This window comes from Cololabis saira, chromosome 7 (assembly GCF_033807715.1).
Source record: "Cololabis saira isolate AMF1-May2022 chromosome 7, fColSai1.1, whole genome shotgun sequence".
Taxonomy (NCBI): Eukaryota; Metazoa; Chordata; class Actinopteri; order Beloniformes; family Belonidae; genus Cololabis; species Cololabis saira.
Genome location: NC_084593.1, coordinates 15,140,446 through 15,158,790, shown reverse-complemented (window position 1 = coordinate 15,158,790; position 18,345 = coordinate 15,140,446). Strand labels below are relative to the sequence as shown.

The following is an 18,345-nucleotide window of genomic DNA, read 5'->3' as shown; positions in this document are numbered from 1 at the left end:
GACTGCCTTCCTGATCTAGGGTCTCCACATACTGCCTTTGGTCGCCGTTACCTCTGAGCCACGTAGGATAACATATTAATACGGGGCCTGAAGAAAAACTTTAAACTTGGTTGACCTGCATTCAAGTTCCAGGACTGGACAGTTTTCACCTTGATGAAGTGTAGCTCATAAAAAGGATAAAGGAGCTTCTCAAATATAAAAAACTTTTTATCAGCTGTTTATATCATAAGACAAAATCTGAGAGAGCAAAGAGGATTATGCAGCAGACTGAATTGATCACATTTATGAATAAATATGTAAATATTGTAAAAACATTACTTTTTATCCTTTTTCCAAACAAAATAAAACAATTTCACCATTATCTGGATGATCAGACACTCAATATACATTTTAAAAGCTTCATGTTCCACATGAGAAACAAAATCTCCTATAATGAGTTACAAAATGAACAGTTTAGCCACAGCAGATTACACTGTGTGACGTGAGAGATAAGTGGCTTTGACATTAATAGAAATTTTCAGAAGTATAGACGGTTCACGTAAAATGTTATGAAATAAAAAGCTTAGTAACATAGATTTTAAATCCATGATACATTATTCATTTTAATGAATGATTAAAAATGTATTGAGGTAGGATACAAGCAGGTATATATTTTAATTTCAATGCATACTGTAGATTGTATGTACATAGCTAAATAGACCGTCTCTTGTCTTGTCTTTCCTGCTCTCTCATGTCTCACTGTCGGTGATTCTAGTCCTCCCTGACAAAAACAAGTCATGACTGTCAAGAGGGATGAACACACACACACACACACACACACACACACACACACACACACACACACACACACTCATGCAAAACAACAATAAATCAAAACAACTTCTGTTGCAAGATCAAAAAACATATATATGTGGCTTTCAGGTTTTGCCAAATTTGGTATTAACTATTAATATATAAGCAGACAAGGGAAATAAATAAATGTATTGATATACTATTGAGACTTCTTCTTTCACAACTGTGGTGTGGGTGGAAACGGAAATCTGACTCTTAACTTCAGACTTTCACAGATGTTGAATGTGAGAGCGGTTTCTTCCGTGTGTAGGAGTTTACATTTCCAGCGCCCTCTTCTTAAATGAACATATGGCAACTATATGTGATACTTTGATTTACCTTTCCCACTCAGTTTCAGCAAATATATGTAATTACATTTCAATACTCCCCCCCACACACACACACAGCCGTATATCTAAACATACAGCCCTCAGCACAGAGAATAAACTCTTTCCCTAAACTCCTTCCTGTGTTTGTTACTTTACTTCGGTCACAGTTGAACATCAGTCACTTTTGACATCTGATGAAATCAGTTCTACAGGTGTTACATATTATATACGACGAAAGTATGTAAAATTGATATTTCTAAACAGGAAGAAAAAGTGTTTGAACGGTCTTGTTCATTCCTCTCTCCATATGAGGCCCCATAACATAACGTCAACGTTGTTAAGAAGGTTGAATATTTGCTATCTAGTGCAGCGCTTCCTTAGCAGCCGTGCTATTGGTTCCTCAGTCAGCCAGTTGCAAAACAACTAGAATGTCTCGTCACATAAAGCAACACCTGTTACTTTCTCACACTGCTGCTAGTCCTTTCATAGCCCTCCACTTTCAATATATGCTGTGGGGCATTGATCTTTTCTGGCAGAAAGAAAAAGAAAAAGGCATCTTATGCATGAGTTAAAATTAGCAGATCTCTAAAAGTCCACCGACACTGGAGGCCAAACATCAAGTTGCTGTCGAGGGGATTGTGAATTAATCGCTCAGTTAAATGAAAATGGGTTTGAAAGGGATCGGCTTTCTGCTCCAGTGTTACCTGATGTTGGCAGCAGGTATGTATTTTGATCTTGGAGAGCAAGAAGAAAAATGCATCATTGAAGAGGTTCCCGAAGACACACTAGTGACAGGTGAGCGGCTGACAAGCAAAGTGTTTATGTTCTCAACTGTAGCGATAAATGGGGAATCAGACTCCAAGTCTGTGCCTGATGATCAATCATTAGGGCCCGAGCACCTTCAGTGCGAAGGCCCTATTGTATCTGTAGGAATTTTTTTTCTTTTTCTTTTTCTTTTTCTTTTTCTTTTTCTTCTGACAAAAGGAAGGCCTTTTTGCCCCCCTAAACGTGCCCAAAAAGTCACCAAATTTTGCATGCAAGTCAGGCCTGGTGAAAAATTTGATATTTAATGGTTTACATTAATGGGCGTGGCAAAATGGCTCAACAGCGCCCCCTAGAAAACTTTGTGCCTCAAGCCCCACGATACGGTTTGACGTACATGCACGAAAATCGGTACACACCTGTATCATGGGACAACTTAAAGAAAAGTCTCTTGGCGTCATGCCCGAAACCAAACAGGAAGTCGGCCATTTTTAATTAATTGTGTCACTTTGGTGCAATTTATGCCATTCCTTCGGCAGTTAATACGGCCCGAACCGTAACGTGCCCCCAAGTGTGTTATACATCAAAATGTGCGTCTCCATCCTGCAACAACACGCATTACTTTTCTCTTTCAAAAGCGTTACCGTGGCGACGCTAGACGCCAAAAAGTGCGCCCACCCTTCATCTGATTCGTTCAGACAGAAAAAACTTTGCGCCTCAAGCCCCATAATACGGTTTGACGTACATGAACGAAAATCGGTACACACCTGTATCATGTCGCAACTTAAAGAAAAGTCTCTTGGCGCTATGGCCGAAACCGAACAGGAAGTCGGCTATTTTGAACATTCTGAATTAATCACGTAATTTTGGAGCAATATATGCCATTCCTTCGAGAATTAATACGGCCCGAACCGTAACGTGCACCAAGGTGTGTTATACATCAAAATATGCGTCTCCATCCTGCGACTACGCGCATTACTTTTCTCTTTCAAAAGTGTTACCGTGGCGACGCTAGACGCCAACAAGCGCACCCCCCCTTCATCTGATTGGTCCATATTTGATAGTTCCCCAAAAGGCACCAAATTTGGCATGCAAGCCAGACTTGGCGATAAATTTGATATTTAATGGTTTGCATTAATGGCCGTGGCAAAATGGCTCAACAGCGCCCCCTAGAAAACTTTGTGCCCCAAGCCCCACAATACGGTTTGACGTACATGCACGAAAATCGCTACACACCTGTATCATTGCACAACTTAAAGAAAAGTCTCTTGGAGCCATGGCCGAAACCGAACAGGATGTCGGCCATTTTGAATTAATTGTGTAATTTTGGCGCAATTTATGCCATTCCTTCGGCAATTAATACGGCCCGAACCGTAACGTGCACCCAGGTGTGTTATACATCAAAATGTGCGTCTCCACCCAGCGACTACACGCATTACTTTTCTCTTTCAAAAGTGTTACCGTGGCGACGCTAGACGCCAACAAGCGCACCCCCCCTTCATCTGATTGGTCCATATTTGATAGTTCCCCAAAAGGCACCAAATTTGGCATGCAAGCCAGACTTGGCGATAAATTTGATATTTAATGGTTTGCATTAATGGCCGTGGCAAAATGGCTCAACAGCGCCCCCTAGAAAACTTTGTGCCTCAAGCCCCACAATACGGTTTGACGTACATGCACGAAAATCGCTACACACCTGTATCATTGCACAACTTAAAGAAAAGTCTCTTGGAGCCATGGCCGAAACCGAACAGGATGTCGGCCATTTTGAATTAATTGTGTAATTTTGGCGCAATTTATGCCATTCCTTCGGCAATTAATACGGCCCGAACCGTAACGTGCACCCAGGTGTGTTATATATCAAAATGTGCGTCTCCACCCAGCGACTACACGCATTACTTTTCTCTTTCAAAAGTGTTACTGTGACGACGCTATACGCCAAAAAGCGCGCCCCCCTTCATCTGATTGGTCCATATTTGATAGTTCTCCAAAAGTCATCAAATTTTGCAGGCAAGCCAGGCCTGGCAATAAATTTGATATTTCATGGTTTGCATTAATGGGCGTGGCCTAACGGCTCAACAGCGCCCCCTAGAATACTTTTCTCTGCCATAACTTTTGAATGGTATGACATAAAGAGTCGTGGGTGGTGTCATGGGACTCGGTATTGAGTCCTTGACCATAATTAGTGAAAATTAGCCCCACCCCTTCTTTTGATTGGTTGTCCCTATTTCCTGCTATAACTTTTGAATGGTTTGACATAGAGAGTCGTGGGTGGTGTCATCAGACTCTGTATGGAGTCCTTGACCTTCATTGGCTTGAATTAGCCCCGCCCCTTCTTCTGATTGGTTGTCCCTTTTTTCTGCTATAACTTTTGAATGGTTTGACATAGGAAGTCGTGGGTGGTGTCATGTCTGATATGCTTATGGGGGGCGGTGGCCGTGAGTGCGAGGGCCCGTTCATCGCTGCTTGCAGCTTTAATTTTGAATTGCAACTCAATTTCTTAACAATAGGGAGCAATTTGATTTATGTTCCTGATTTCGGCAAATCAGGAAATCTTAGTTTGGACTCAGATTTCTGTATACTTGACAAAATGAACCCACACCCACAAAGGTGTGCATCAGCTACAACCAACTGAGTAAATGTAAAGAGCATTTCATATATTGTATATCTCACTTGTGTAATCAGACATACCATTTTACAACCGTATTTAAATGTATAGTAGGCACTTAATGTAAAACGAGACTATTATTCATCTTTACCCACCATATGAGGGAACAGGCTAGGATAAGGCAAGGCAAGGCAAATTTATTTATAAAGCACATTTCACATGAGGAGCATGGACTCAATGTGCTCAAATACATAAACAAACAAACAAAAAAAATTACAGGTTTACAATAACAGAAACAGACAAAAGTATGTCAAGAGAAAAACAACGATAACAACAATAATTCAATTTTAACAAAAGTGCGATCACCCAGCCAACCATGTAGAGTTTAGTCAAATGCCTGTGCAAAAAGGTAAGTTTTTAGTCTGCTTTTGAAAGAGGGCTGTTGGAGCAGACCTTAGTTCCTGCGACCGTAGTGACTGAAAGCACCATGAGCAGATCTAGTGTCCTTGCTTTGCTTTGTTTGTCCTTCAAAAAGTGCATTGCGATAATCTAATCTACTGGAGATAAAAGCATGAACCAACTTTTCAGAGTCTGATTGTGACAGAAAGCATCTTACTTTAGATGTATTTCTAAGATGATAGAAGGCAGTCCTGGAGACATTAGCTATGTGTTTCTGGAAGTTAAGATCAGCATCTAACATAACACCCAAGTTTTTGACAAGTTCACAAGGTTTTATTGACAGAGGAGTTAATAAAGGGAGAATATGTTGCACATGTAAGCACAGCAGACATTTTTTGAAGCATGTCTTCATCTGCACATCTCTACTGTATGTTGGCGTGTCTCATACCTTTAGGTTACTTCTTGTTGGAGCCGTGGGACAAGAAGGCCCCCAGCCACACACCCCACCTCGGCGTCACTGTGACGGTCAGAGACCATAGCCAGGAGGTACCGCCGTCATGGCAACATCCATCAAGACACACAGGCTCACACAAACGTGTGCTGCTGAATTTAAACATAAGCAGCGTTTAAAAAAAATCTGAGGCACACTTACCATTAGGGGTGAGACGATATGGGTAACTCACGATTCAATACTGTGGCGATATGTGGCGATAATGATAATATCACGATACACGATATTCGATATATTGTAAGAAATTTCATCAACGATACATAACAATATATGTGACTGAGAAAGAAAAAATACCCATAAAAAGGAAAACGTCTGTAGTTATGCATTTATTCAATGCCAAAACTTCATACAACGTACAAAGAAAGTGCATTTGTATAGTTCCTCACTGCCTGCTAGGCTTGTAAATGTAAACACTGTACAGCTGGACAAATTGAAGTGCATGAACAATAGTGCGGTGACAACCGCGTAAATCCATTATGTGTGTTGTAATAAAATATTGATATTTGCCGTCAGTTTTATTGCAACAGAGAGCGCAACAATATATTGCAATATCGATTTATTTTCCCACCACTACTTACCATGTTTATTAGTTCATCACCATGTTATTAAAGATTAGTGAATTAAGGAAATTCTAATAGCACTCATGTTCCACTCAACTGTAAACCTTTTTTTCAGTCTGAATCTATTGTTTTATATTTAGGTTGTCATGTCCAAACGCTATGGAAAATTTGGCAAATTGACCTTCACAGCTCACCTCTCCGGTCACCACTACCTTTGTTTCCAGACCAACTCCACAAGGTTTTCCGTCCATGCTCAAGAAAGGCTGGTAAATCCTACGGACACACAGAAAAGGACAAGGCAAACGAATGTTTTGCAAGCATGCAAAGTGAGGATTGATAAAATTCTCTAATTTATTTTCCATAATCTTCGCTTTACAGAAGATACATCTGGATGTTCAGATGGGAGAACACCCGACTGATCCCAGTGCCGACAGGACCAAAGACAACTTTGAGAGTCTAGAAAGCAGTCTCAGTCACCTCACAGATCAGATGATGTACATCACAAGGCAGCAGGAGTATCAGAGGGTAAACATCAACAATCCCTTCGTCTGACCCAGATACAGTACATCATACGATAACTTGCCTCTCCCCCCAAATCCAGGTCGTCAATGGATCTCTGAATCCAATACAATATTAAAACAAGTTCAAGTCTCTTTTCTCTACCTATTTATGTCATGTGCTCTTATTCAGGAGAAGGAGGAGGTGTTTCGTCAGATCAGCGAGGAGACCAACAGCAAGGTGTTGTGGTGGGCTCTGATCCAGACCTCCATTCTTCTGTCTGTAGGTTTCTGGCAGATGAAACGACTCAAAGACTTCTTCATCGCCAAGAAACTGGTGTGATGGTTAAACTTTGACCTGTACAGGTGTATTTGGTATACACTGTAATGAAAGAATATGCATTTTAGATATCAACAAATTAAAAACCCTGTCATTTGTTTAACAGCTTTTATATAATAAACAATGTAGAAGACTATGTTGGAGTAAAAAGAATAACAATAATATTAATCATAATAAAAAAGTGAAAACTAAATGGAGTTTTGTGAAAGTATATTGTGAATAGTAATATTGTGTCTGTATTAGGGTTGCTAACCGTCCCTTGAAAAACGGAATCATCCCGTATTCATAAACTAAAGTACGCTTCCCGTATTCAGCTGAAAAGGGACACACTTTGTCCCATATTACTTTGAGAGTCAAAAAATAGTCATAAAATGCCAATGGAAAATGGCATTGAGCTGTTGAGTTTATAAATTCATATTTTTTTCTGTTACTACAACTGTAGCCTACAGTCATGGCCTTTGAGACACAAATATGTTTACAAGTTTTCTACAGACTTTCTGATTGCACTGCAATTACAGAATGGATGTTCTGCTTTCTTTCTATTGTTTTATAATATTTTAAGCAATTTTAAGTTAAGCAGGACATGATTCTGTTTAAGAAAGATACTTATTTTATTCAGTTCATTTTGTTATTTGGTATTAAAGTGAATTGCTGGGTAATAATTTGTTTTCCATGTGTTCATGGCATTCAAAAATATGCATCTACTGTAATTCAAATTCAGGTTTTAGTCAAATAGTTCAAAAATGGTTTCATTCACAAAAAAAGGGGCTAATAAAATTCACTACGCCAGGAATGTTGAAGGCAATCGGGTTTTCAGGGAGTTGGCAACCTATGGAGGTAGATTTGTATCTTAAAGGAGCATGAGGCTCCTTTAAATTTAATTTAAATTTAATTTAAATTCCTTTGAAATGAGACTCTCTAGTGCCACCCTTCGCCACAACGGCCGTCGGGGGTACTGCAGCCAACAGCGAAGCCGACACGGGAGAACGGGGAGAACGCGCATGCAGCGTCATTTGACGTCACATCCGCAGGACAGCGCGGGAAACTCGGCCCCAGCACTGCAGCACATTTTGCAGCACACAGCCTGTTCAAGGCAACGGAGAGATATACTAGAGGGCTCATTCGTTTTGGTTTGGAACGCTTCATCTGACATTATTACTAGAAAATTTAAAACGTTTACGATTTTTTTTCATAAATACTGCCTCAAAAAAAAGATTGCTTCAATCAAAAAGTATATTTTCAATAAAAACATTTCACTTCAATGAAAAAAAAAAGTTTCAATCAAAGAAAAAAAGTGTTTGAATGCAAAACAATATTTGAGACTAAAAAAAATGCATTTGAACACTGTTTTTCTTTGATTGGAAATGTTTTCTTTGATAGAAGTGAGTTTTTTTTTGTTTGAAGCTTTTTTGATTGAAGTAGTGTTGTTTTGTGTTTGGGCCATATTATGGGTAGGACATCCTAGTCTGTATGATATTCGCAAAGTATGTAATTACCACTATCCCAACAACACTGTATGAGCAAAGATATGCACTGTACACATTTGACAAATACAAGTAGCTTCTTTAGTACTCTATTTTTGTGTCATTTCCCATAATTAAAAGGTATAATTTAATCTACAGGTGAAGTAGTTTTAGGTGGTCTGAGTTGTGTTGCCACCTTTCAGAAATAGAAATAAGGGACGCCCCGATTTCAGCAGCGCAGGCGCCAAAAAAAGACATCCCCAAAACTTTTAAACTGCATATGAATGTATTTATTGAACTTTAAATTTACTGGACACGACTGTAAAGACAGCCAACCATACTAGCAACAGAAATAGCTTCCTATGTCCACATCAGCCAGGATGTGCTGTATGCAGGTAAATATATAACCTACAGGTGAAGATTGGAAAATTAGAATATGGTTTAAAAGTTAATTTATTTCAATAATTCAACTTAATAGGCAAAACTAATACATTACATAGTCTCAGCAAAATATGGTAAACCTTTATTTGTTATAATTTTGATGATTGAATTGTTTATTGATTTCATAAAATATTCAAATTTTTTTAGATTTTTTATTTGAGGTTTTCATAAACTGTGAGTCACAATCATCAACATTATAACAAATAAAGGCTTGAAATATCTCACTTTGAATGTAGTGAGAAATAATATATTTGTTTCACCTTTAGTTGAATTTACTACAAATGAAGTTTTGCAATATATTCAAATTTTCAGACCTTCATGACATCAATAAATAAGAGCATAATATATGTCCGTATTGGTTCAACACGGAACGCAACTTTTAATTCCCAATTACGTAACAATTACGTATTTCAAGGTACGGGTGGCAACCCTAATAATACAAGTAACTTCTTTAGTTACTTGTAGACTTTAGTCTTTAGTGTGTCATTTCCCAGAATGTATAATTGAATCTACAGGTGAAGTAGTTTTGAAACCAAATAATATCAGACTACAGATACGTGAGAACAAGAGATCCAATTGAAAGTTTACATGTTTACAAGCATATTGTAGTTGTTTTCCTTCAGAAAAAAAAAATATGCACAGGATTTTGAGTACAGTATATGAAAGTTCTTTAGAAGCCGCTAAATACATCAGCGAATGTCATAGATGGAGAGAAACACAACCAGACAACTCAGTCTCCTTATCCTTAGTCTCCCTGCCTATTAATGTATATATATATATATATATATATATATATATATATATATATATATATATATATATATATATATATATATATATATATATATATATGTATACATATGTATATGTATACATATGTGTGTGTGTGTGTGTGTGTGTGTGTGTGTGTGTGTGTGTGTGTGTGTGTGTGTGTGTGTGTATGTATGTATATATATATATTAGTGCTGGCCAACGATTACAATTTTTAATCTTAATTAATCCATGATTTCTGTAATTAACTGCGATTAATCGCATATTTATTTCATATTTATTCACACATTTTGTGCTGTTCTAAATTACCTCAAGGTATTTGTTTAATGTTTTTAATACTGTTAACAACCTGAGAAAGGGCAAATATGCTGCTTTATGCCAATGTTTATTCAATTTCCACAAGAAAATCTTTTGACCTGAATGTAACATTCCTTCATAAATACAAACACAATGTAGTCCCCAACTTTACACTTGGAAAGACTAACCTAAGTAACTCAGCCATTTCCTCACCTGAATCCTCAGTGCGAATCGCAGTGTGCGCCCGTCTGTGCGCGCGCGTGTGTGTGTGTGTGTGTGTGCGGCGCCGGGGGGGAGCATTGTTGAGTTTTATGTTTTATGTAAAGCGCTTTGCGTTGCATTTCTTATTTTGTAAGAAAAGCGCTTAACAAATGCAGTTTGATTTGATTTGACTCGTCCTTTTTTGCAAGCTGCTATCCAGCGTTGTCTGATTTTGACGAGGGGGGGGGGAGCAGCGCTGCGCTCTCTGGTATTTGAGACTCAACGTACTTCGGTGGTAATTCATTTCAAATCGATGGTACATGTAAATAACTTCAGTCTTGTCCAGCGAACCATCTGGCATCTTTTTGAAAGTGAACTTGCTGTTCAAAAGTCGCTTTTCATTCTCCATCTTTCAGTTCACCAGACTTTTCCTCGAACTACGGGTGCCGTCAAGCGCCTGAAATGATATGCACCTTTTTTTCTTTTTTTTTTTTTTAATCGTGTGCGTTAAAAAATTTGTCGGCGTTAAGAGAACGTTAAGAGAACGTTAAGAGAACGTTAAGTTAACGCGTTGTTAACGCACTAACTTGGACAGCCCTAATATATATATATATATTGTATACAGGTGTTAGGTATTTGGTGTTGGGTATTTGTTGTAATTGTATTGGTGTTTCGTATGTTGATTGTCTCGTGATTTATTGTATGTATGCTTTCGGCAACAATGATTATCATCATTCATGCCAATAAAGCCAATTTGAATTTGACTGTCCTTGTGCCAGACTGTACGGATTACACCGATTTCCTGGGCGTGCCGAGGAAATGGTGTTTGCCAGAGGTAGATACAAAACATCCAAAGAAAGGACTTTGTCCCAAATAAAAACAGTACGGTAAGTGTTTACAAATTGTCATTCTCTCCATGTGGACATTACATATGGTAACAGAATTCTGTGATGCAACAAAGGCAGTGGGCGGGGCCAATTCCAAATGATTCTTTATGATGTCATCTTTTGATGTCAGCAATTTTCTCAGTGACTTCAAAGCATAAAGTTAAATTGGTCCAATTGAACACCGCCCCAAAAGTTCCCAACTCCCAACATGTCCGACAGTCTTCTCAGACCCTTCAGACGGCATGGCTCTATTACACTCTAGCGCCACACAAGAACCTTTGACTGAAAAAAGAAAAGCAGAAAAGATCTGAGACAGATCTTGACATGAGACTCGGTAAACTGACACAATGCAGAAACGTGCAGTTTCTCCAAAGACTGGCTCCAAAAGCTAAACGCTGTCTCACAAGACACTTGACACGTGGCCAGCGCTGTCATTGGTCAATATTAGGCCAGTAGTCACGTTTTCACGGAAACTGACCTGATCCCTTGAACATCTTTAGTTTTCGACTTAAAATTCTTGCTTATAGCCATTAGATTCAAGATTGTCGTGCATTAGTCTTTTAAAAAGCTTTCTAAAGTTTTTCCAGTCATCTAGAGTGTGGTCAGTATTGATATATATATATATATATATATATATATATATATATATATATATATATATATATATATATATATATATAGGATACAGTGACATAATTTTCCGCCCAAAGAGAAACCATCTCTACGATGCAAATTTTGAAAAACTTCTCTTGAGCTTTTGCAGTGTACATACAGTACGTATACACACATTTTTGACCATGTTACCGTTAAAAGCAGGTCTTCATTCTTGCTGTTGTGAATTATTGCAGCTCACTTCAATAAACAATTAAACTTAACTGTTTTGCCTGCGTGTCTGTTTGACTGAGTTTTATTGATCAGTAAGATAAGACTGATTTGGCACTAAGTTGGTTCAATTTAGCAAAATTCTTGGAAGTAGTTGCACTATTTACTTTCATTTTGCTGTAGCTTAGCTTGCTACATTTCTGGGTAAAAGGTAATAGCTTTGTTGTAGTTAAGCTTCCTTTAATTCAATTTTCAATTCAATTCAATTTTATTTGTATAGCGTCTAATACAACAGATGATGTCTCTGGGTCTCTTTCCAGAGACCCAGAACATAAACCTCCGAGCAATTATTACATAAACAATGGCATTTAATGTTAGAGTAACTAGTAGCTTAGCTCACTACACTTTCCAAGTAGCTTGCCCAACTCACTCTCACACAAACACACAATTAAAAAAGTAATTGCTGCAACATTAAAATTCATACATATGCAATATTTAGGTTTCGCCAAATTATGGTTCTAACCACTAATTTAAATACAGACAGTTTAAAAAAAATTATATAGAGACTATGGCAACCCTGTTGGTAGTAAAGGTCTGGAGGCTGATGCACACCTAAAAAAGACTTGGTGAAACAGGTGCGTTGGAGTAGGTAGGAGTGAATCAAGGAAAAAAAAAAGGGGGTCTCCCGCACATTGTAAAGTCAAATGCAAAAAACTTTAATAGGGTAAACAAAAAAGCAACGTTTCGGTCCACAGGACCTTTCTCAAGCAGATTTTTAAAGAAAGAAAAAACATTTCAGGTACATATATGGCCCACTATAGATGGGACAGCCAATCACCGGCTGGGTCAGTGGGGGGTTGCAGGAGGACCTTCAGCTGTAGACAACTAGTGGTGATTGTATTGCAGCTCCGCCCAGGGGTTGTACCGACAGGCTCAGTGAGTAGTTGACTTGTGAGCCTGTAAAATTAATCTCACCTCTGTCAAGACAGGAACACTTACAAGTGTATATTAACACAATAGCGGACAAGTAAAGAGTAGAAGAAGTAAAAATACAATGCATGTACTATACCGAGGGAAATAGCCTTGATTATTTCAAAAACTTACAATAACAGTGCATGGAAAGGAGGATCATAGTCATAGTAAGACCATGCCTGTCATAAAGTTAAAGTACATATATTGATATGGTTTTAAACACAAAACACCTCACTGTGCATGGATGAAAGAAAGTAGTCATAGTAAGTCCATGCCTGGTATCCTAAAAGTCACATAGAGGTCGGGAGGGGGGTGGTCCAGTAGGGTTTCAATACCTGGTGATAGATGCATGTAATGATGAGCAGAATAAATAAGCCTGTTGGTAGGCAACATAATGTAAATTCTAATTTTCATACTTTAGAATGTGCACATTAGTATTTACATCACGTTACCAGGCAACGTGATGTAACTGTGGATTTGTGATGTCACTAGTGATGTCACTAGTGATTTCCGTTGTGATGTCACTGGTGATGTCACTAGTGATGTCACTGAAAGCATATAACTGTTGACAAACTGTCTTCCGGTCAGTCTAACCTCAGAGCAAGACGCAGCAAAGATCAGTTGATCTTTACAAATTGGAAAGTTCATAACGCATTTAAAAATGAGCATGAATAAAGATTCAGGGAAGAAGGATAAAAGTGACTGTACTTCCAATCAGAAGGAAGAAGCGCACAGTTCCAGCGCAACACATCCAAGTGCAGTGGAAAGTAACACAAAAAATAACAAGTCTAAAAGAAGCCTCAGCCCCGACCATCGGTCCCCCGGCAAGAGGAGAGGGGTTTCTGAGGTGGCTGGACCCTCTAAAAGAAGCCTCAGCCCCGACCATCAGCCCCCTGGCAAGAGGAGAGGGGTTTCTGAGGTGGCTGGACCCTCTAAAAGAAGCCTCAGCCCCGACCATCAGCCCCCTGGCAAGAGGAGAGGGGTTTCTGAGGTGGCTGGACCCTCTAAAAGAAGCCTCAGCCCCGACCATCAGCCCCCCGGCAAGAGGAGAAGGGTTTCTGAGGTGGCTGGACCCTCTAAAAGAAGCCTCAGTCCCGACCATCAGCCACCCGGCAAGAGGAGAGGGGTTTCTGAGGTGGCTGGACCCTCTAAAAGAAGCCTCAGCCCCGACCATCAGCCCCCCGGCAAGAGGAGAGGGGTTTCTGAGGTGGCTGGACCCTCTAAAAGAAGCCTCAGCCCCGACCATCAGCCCCCCGGCAAGAGGAGAGGGGTTTCTGAAGTGGCTGGACCCTCTAAAAGAAGCCTCAGCCCCGACCATCAGCCCCCCGGCAAGAGGAGAGGGGTTTCTGAGGTGGCTGGACCCTCTAAAAGAAGCCTCAGCCCCGACCATCAGCCCCCCGGCAAGAGGAGAAGGGTTTCTGAGGTGGCTGGACCCTCTAAAAGAAGCCTCAGCCCCGACCATCAGCCCCCCGGCAAGAGGAGAGGGGTTTCTGAGGTGGCTGGACCCTCTAAAAGAAGCCTCAGCCCCGACCATCAGCCCCCCGGCAAGAGGAGAAGGGTTTCTGAGGTGGCTGGACCCTCTAAAAGAAGCCTCAGCCCCGACCATCAGCCCCCCGGCAAGAGGAGAGGGGTTTCTGAGGTGGCTGGACCCTCTAAAAGAAGCCTCAGCCCCGACCATCAGCCCCCCGGCAAGAGGAGAAGGGTTTCTGAGGTGGCTGGACCCTCTACAAACTATGACAATGAAGAAAAGACAGTGAAAGTAGCAAAGAGGAAAGCCAGGGAGGACGGAGATAGACCAAAAAAACGAGCCAAGCGTGTGGATCTTCTGAGACTTGTGTTGGACCAAGAGGTTGCTTCCTCCTCAACGGACACTGGTGGAAGTAGTCATGTAAAAACTGACGCTATTACTGAGGGGGATAGAGGGAAGAAAATGGCCAAGAGGAAGGCCGACGATGAGGATGCTGAAGAAACATCAGGCAGGAAGAAGAAGAAGAAGAAGACAGAGACCCAACAGGACATAACAAGCTCACCAAGAGCTGAGTTTCAGGAGAAATATGAGCAGCAGGGTCTGCTCGGGGAAGGAGGCTGTGGGTCTGTGTTTGCTGGGTACCGGAAGTCCGATAATTTACAGGTGGCTATCAAACACATCCCAAATGACAGGGTGTTCTGCAAACATAAAGGCCAGGATGGGAGGCAGGTTTCTGTGGAGGTGGCTGCAATGCTGAAGCTCCAGGAAGCAAGTTCAGGTTCAGCAGGACAGTCAGCACCTGTGTCCCTGCTGGACTGGTATGAACTGGATCAGGAGTTGATTCTGGTCATGGAGAGACCAATGCCTTCAGAAGACCTCTGGACCTACATGGAGAACCACGGAGGTCGGCTGGAGGAGGACGAGGCCAGAATCATCCTGAAACAGCTGCTGGATGCAGCGATCCATCTTCAGGCAAATAACATCTTCCACAGAGATATCAAACTAGCAAACATCCTGATAGAGACTGGTTCAACTGTCCCACGAGTTCGCCTCATAGACTTTGGGCTGAGTTGCTTCTACACGCGAAGATCTCGCTATAGAATTTTCTGCGGCACCACTACTCACACCCCTCCGGAGTGGTTTGCTAAAAATACGTACACTGCTGGGCCTACAACCACATGGCAGATGGGAGTGGTCCTGTATGATACTCTCCACAACACAGACTTCTCATCCGATGATTTCCTCAAACACTTGATTACAATCAGGGATGATCTCTCTGCAGACTGTCAAGATTTCCTAAACAAGTGTTTAACTTTAAATCCCAAAGAGCGTCCGAGCCTGGAGGAACTTCACCGTCACCCGTGGTTGACGTAACACAGACGCACAACACTTAAGACACTAGTTTTACTGTCGTCTTACTGAAGGTCCTGGCTCAGATCCCAGCTGGCTGTTCCTGTGTACAGTTACCTACAGTAATTACCACCACCTTGGGACATTACATATGGTAACAGAATTCTGTGATGCAACAAAGGCAGTGGGCGGGGCCAATTCCAAATGGTTCTTTATGATGTCATCTTTTGATGTCAGCAATTTTCTCAGTGAATTCAAAGCATAATGTTAAGTTGGTCCCAATGAACACCACACCTAAAGTTCCCAACTCCTAACATGTCCGACAGTCTTCTCAGACCCTTCAGCCGGCGTGGCTCTATACAGGGCTTTCACGTGACGTCACCAAACGCGGAAGTCGCCATTACGGAGATATACCCCCCACCCCCCCAGACCAAAACAAAGCCAGAGCGTATGAGAGACTGCACATTTCTGCTCCTTCATAAACCGTAATCACAATCCGCGTGGAAAATGGTCAATTATTGCTGTGTGTACGGTTGTACAAATCGGTCTGACCGAGAAAAACACCTGGAGTTTTACAGACTTCCAAAAGTTATCACAAATCAGGGAGATACTTGCCGAAACTTATCAGAAGAAAGGAGACGTCTGTGGCTTGCTGCACTGAAACAGAACTTCACGGGCAAGAATCTTGACAACATTCGTGTTTGTTCTAGAGAATCACTACACCAGGGCTTCTCTAAGTGGATGGCAAGGACTCTGTGGGTTCATTTTGGAGGGTCTAAATTGACCCTTACAAGTCTGTAATCCTGACAGTGTACAAATGGAACCAAACACGGTCAGAGCCTGGTTTAAAAAAATGTGTAATTATAGATTATATAATTCTAGATGCAAAAGATAAGTTGATCTATTAACGACGTTACCTTAGCTTTCACAATGCACCGTTCATGGAGTTGTTGATACATCAGCTCTCTCACCCATCCGCACACCATCTGGTTATATGCTTCCAAACCTTTGTAGGCTTTTAGATCCTCAGCTGTGTATGGGCTTGGGGAAAAAATGAGGTAATTCACGATGTCAGGATATTTAATCGTTGGCAGAATAGTCGGGTCATCCGTGGTCCACGTTGTTTGCTCCAGCTCATACGGATCATGGCCACCTAAAAGGTTTAATTTCTCTTTATACCTCGCCCTTTCTGGAGGACCAAGTCCTTCCCGGTATCTGGTATCTTCCCCACGTTTTGCCGAGGTTTTCCGTGGTTTTGACATGGTCAAATTTTACATGTTAGCCGCTTTGTTGTTGTTGTTCAACCTCCAGCCCTCCACAGCCTCCACTCTGCCTACAAATAATGCCGCCGCTATGGCTGCCGGGTCGCGGTAGGCCTACCGCCCATTTCGTGACGTCGGTGAAAACCCTGTATTACACTGTAGCGCCACACAAGAACCTTTGACTGAAAAAAGAAAAGCAGAAAAGATCTCTACTGGCATTATTGGTTCAGCTCCAATGATTGACATCAGACTCGGTAAACTGACACAATGCAGAAACGTGCAGTTCCTCCAAAGACTGGCTCCAAAAGCTAAACGCTGTCTCACAAGACACTTGACACGTGGCCAGCGCTGTCAATGGTCAATATTAGGCCAGTAGTCACGTTTTCACGGAAACTGACCTGAAATGAAGTGACGAAAAGCATAGCGACACAACAACTACACATTTTGTCCCATACTTGGGCATTTTTTTCTATATGATGATCTCTCTGCAGACTGTCAAGATTTCCTGAACAAGTATGTGTGTGTGTGTCAGTCTGAGGTTTGCGGAGAGATGACGGACTGATGACGGATACGGAAGTGGAAGTGATTGCGGAACGCGGGAACGCGGGAACGCGGAACACCAGGCAGATGGCAGCGGTGTGTGAGACCTGTTTACTGAGGGATAGCATTTTAAGCCTGAAAGCTGATCTAAAAGAGAAGGACAAAATCCTTATGGATTTCTCTACAGTTGCCACGACGCAGTCAAAATTTATTGCTCACCTGAGATTATCCGGTACCGGTGATCGGAGCATGACGGCCATGGATAATACCACCCTGCCATGGACCGGATCTCCCACCCCCGGATCTCCAGCAGCAGCACCCGCTGGGCTCCGCTGGCTCCAGCAGGGAGCCAAGCCGAAATCCTCGGCACCCTCCACCTCCTGTCTCCGTCCCGCGGAGTGGCAGTACTCCGTCAGGGAGGAGGGAGCGGCGGCTCCAGCGCCGGTGAGCTCGACGCCGCTCAGGCCGGAGAAATCCTGGGCCGTGGTGACCAGAGGCACCAGGCGTCCATCTCCCCCTGCCCCGCCACCGGATCTCCCACTGGGGACCAGGTTCGATGTCCTCAGCATGCAGGATTTCCCGCCGATGGGAGCGCGTCCCGGCTCTCCGCCGGGACCGGTTCATACAGCGGGTCGTGGCTCTCGCCAGCCCAGGAACCGGGATCTGCGGGCCCAGCCTGGCTCGGCCTCTCCGTCTCGCCCAGGAGCAACCGCGGGCCGGCGTCACCAACCCCGGGTCCCCTCCCGCCAGAGGCGCAGCTCCAGGCGGCCCTCGGAGCAGCGCACCCCACCTGTACTGGTCCCCGGAACCGCGGAGCAGCGAACCCCACCCGTGCCGGTCCCCGGGACCGCGGAGCAGCGCACCCCACCTGTCCTGGTCGTCGGGACCTCATTGGTCCGCCATGTGAGGGTGCAGGGCGGCCGGACCTTCTGCCACCCCGGAGCCCGGGTGAAAGATGTGGAGTCCGCCGCCCTGCGCCTGTGTGATCAGCACAGCTCGGCCTCCACGCTGGTCCTGGAGGCCGGGATCAATGA

At 42.4% G+C, this 18,345-nt stretch overlaps 1 protein-coding gene across 1 annotated transcript; it reads left to right on the top strand.

Moving 5' to 3' along the window:
- Positions 1–1,618: 1,618 nt before the first annotated feature.
- si:ch211-255i20.3 (transmembrane emp24 domain-containing protein 11) lies at positions 1,619–7,000 on the top strand. Its single transcript, XM_061726171.1, has 5 exons — positions 1,619–1,955; positions 5,384–5,475; positions 6,141–6,266; positions 6,379–6,525; positions 6,691–7,000. The coding sequence occupies exons 1-5, from the start codon at positions 1,820–1,822 to the stop codon at positions 6,838–6,840; spliced, it is 651 nt and encodes a 216-aa protein (XP_061582155.1). The 5' UTR covers positions 1,619–1,819; the 3' UTR covers positions 6,841–7,000.
- Positions 7,001–18,345: the final 11,345 nt, after the last annotated feature.

What these genes read in the sequence shown, in the direction of transcription:
- si:ch211-255i20.3 (XM_061726171.1), top strand. Translation starts at nt 1,820, where the DNA reads ATGAAAATGGGTTTGAAAGGGATCGGCTTTCTGCTCCAGTGTTACCTG. An exon ending in CGAAGACACACTAGTGACAG is followed by an intron (nt 1,956 to 5,383) that starts GTGAGCGGCTGA and finishes TCATACCTTTAG; the next exon opens with GTTACTTCTTGTTGGAGCCG. An exon ending in TCCATGCTCAAGAAAGGCTG is followed by an intron (nt 6,267 to 6,378) that starts GTAAATCCTACG and finishes TTCGCTTTACAG; the next exon opens with AAGATACATCTGGATGTTCA.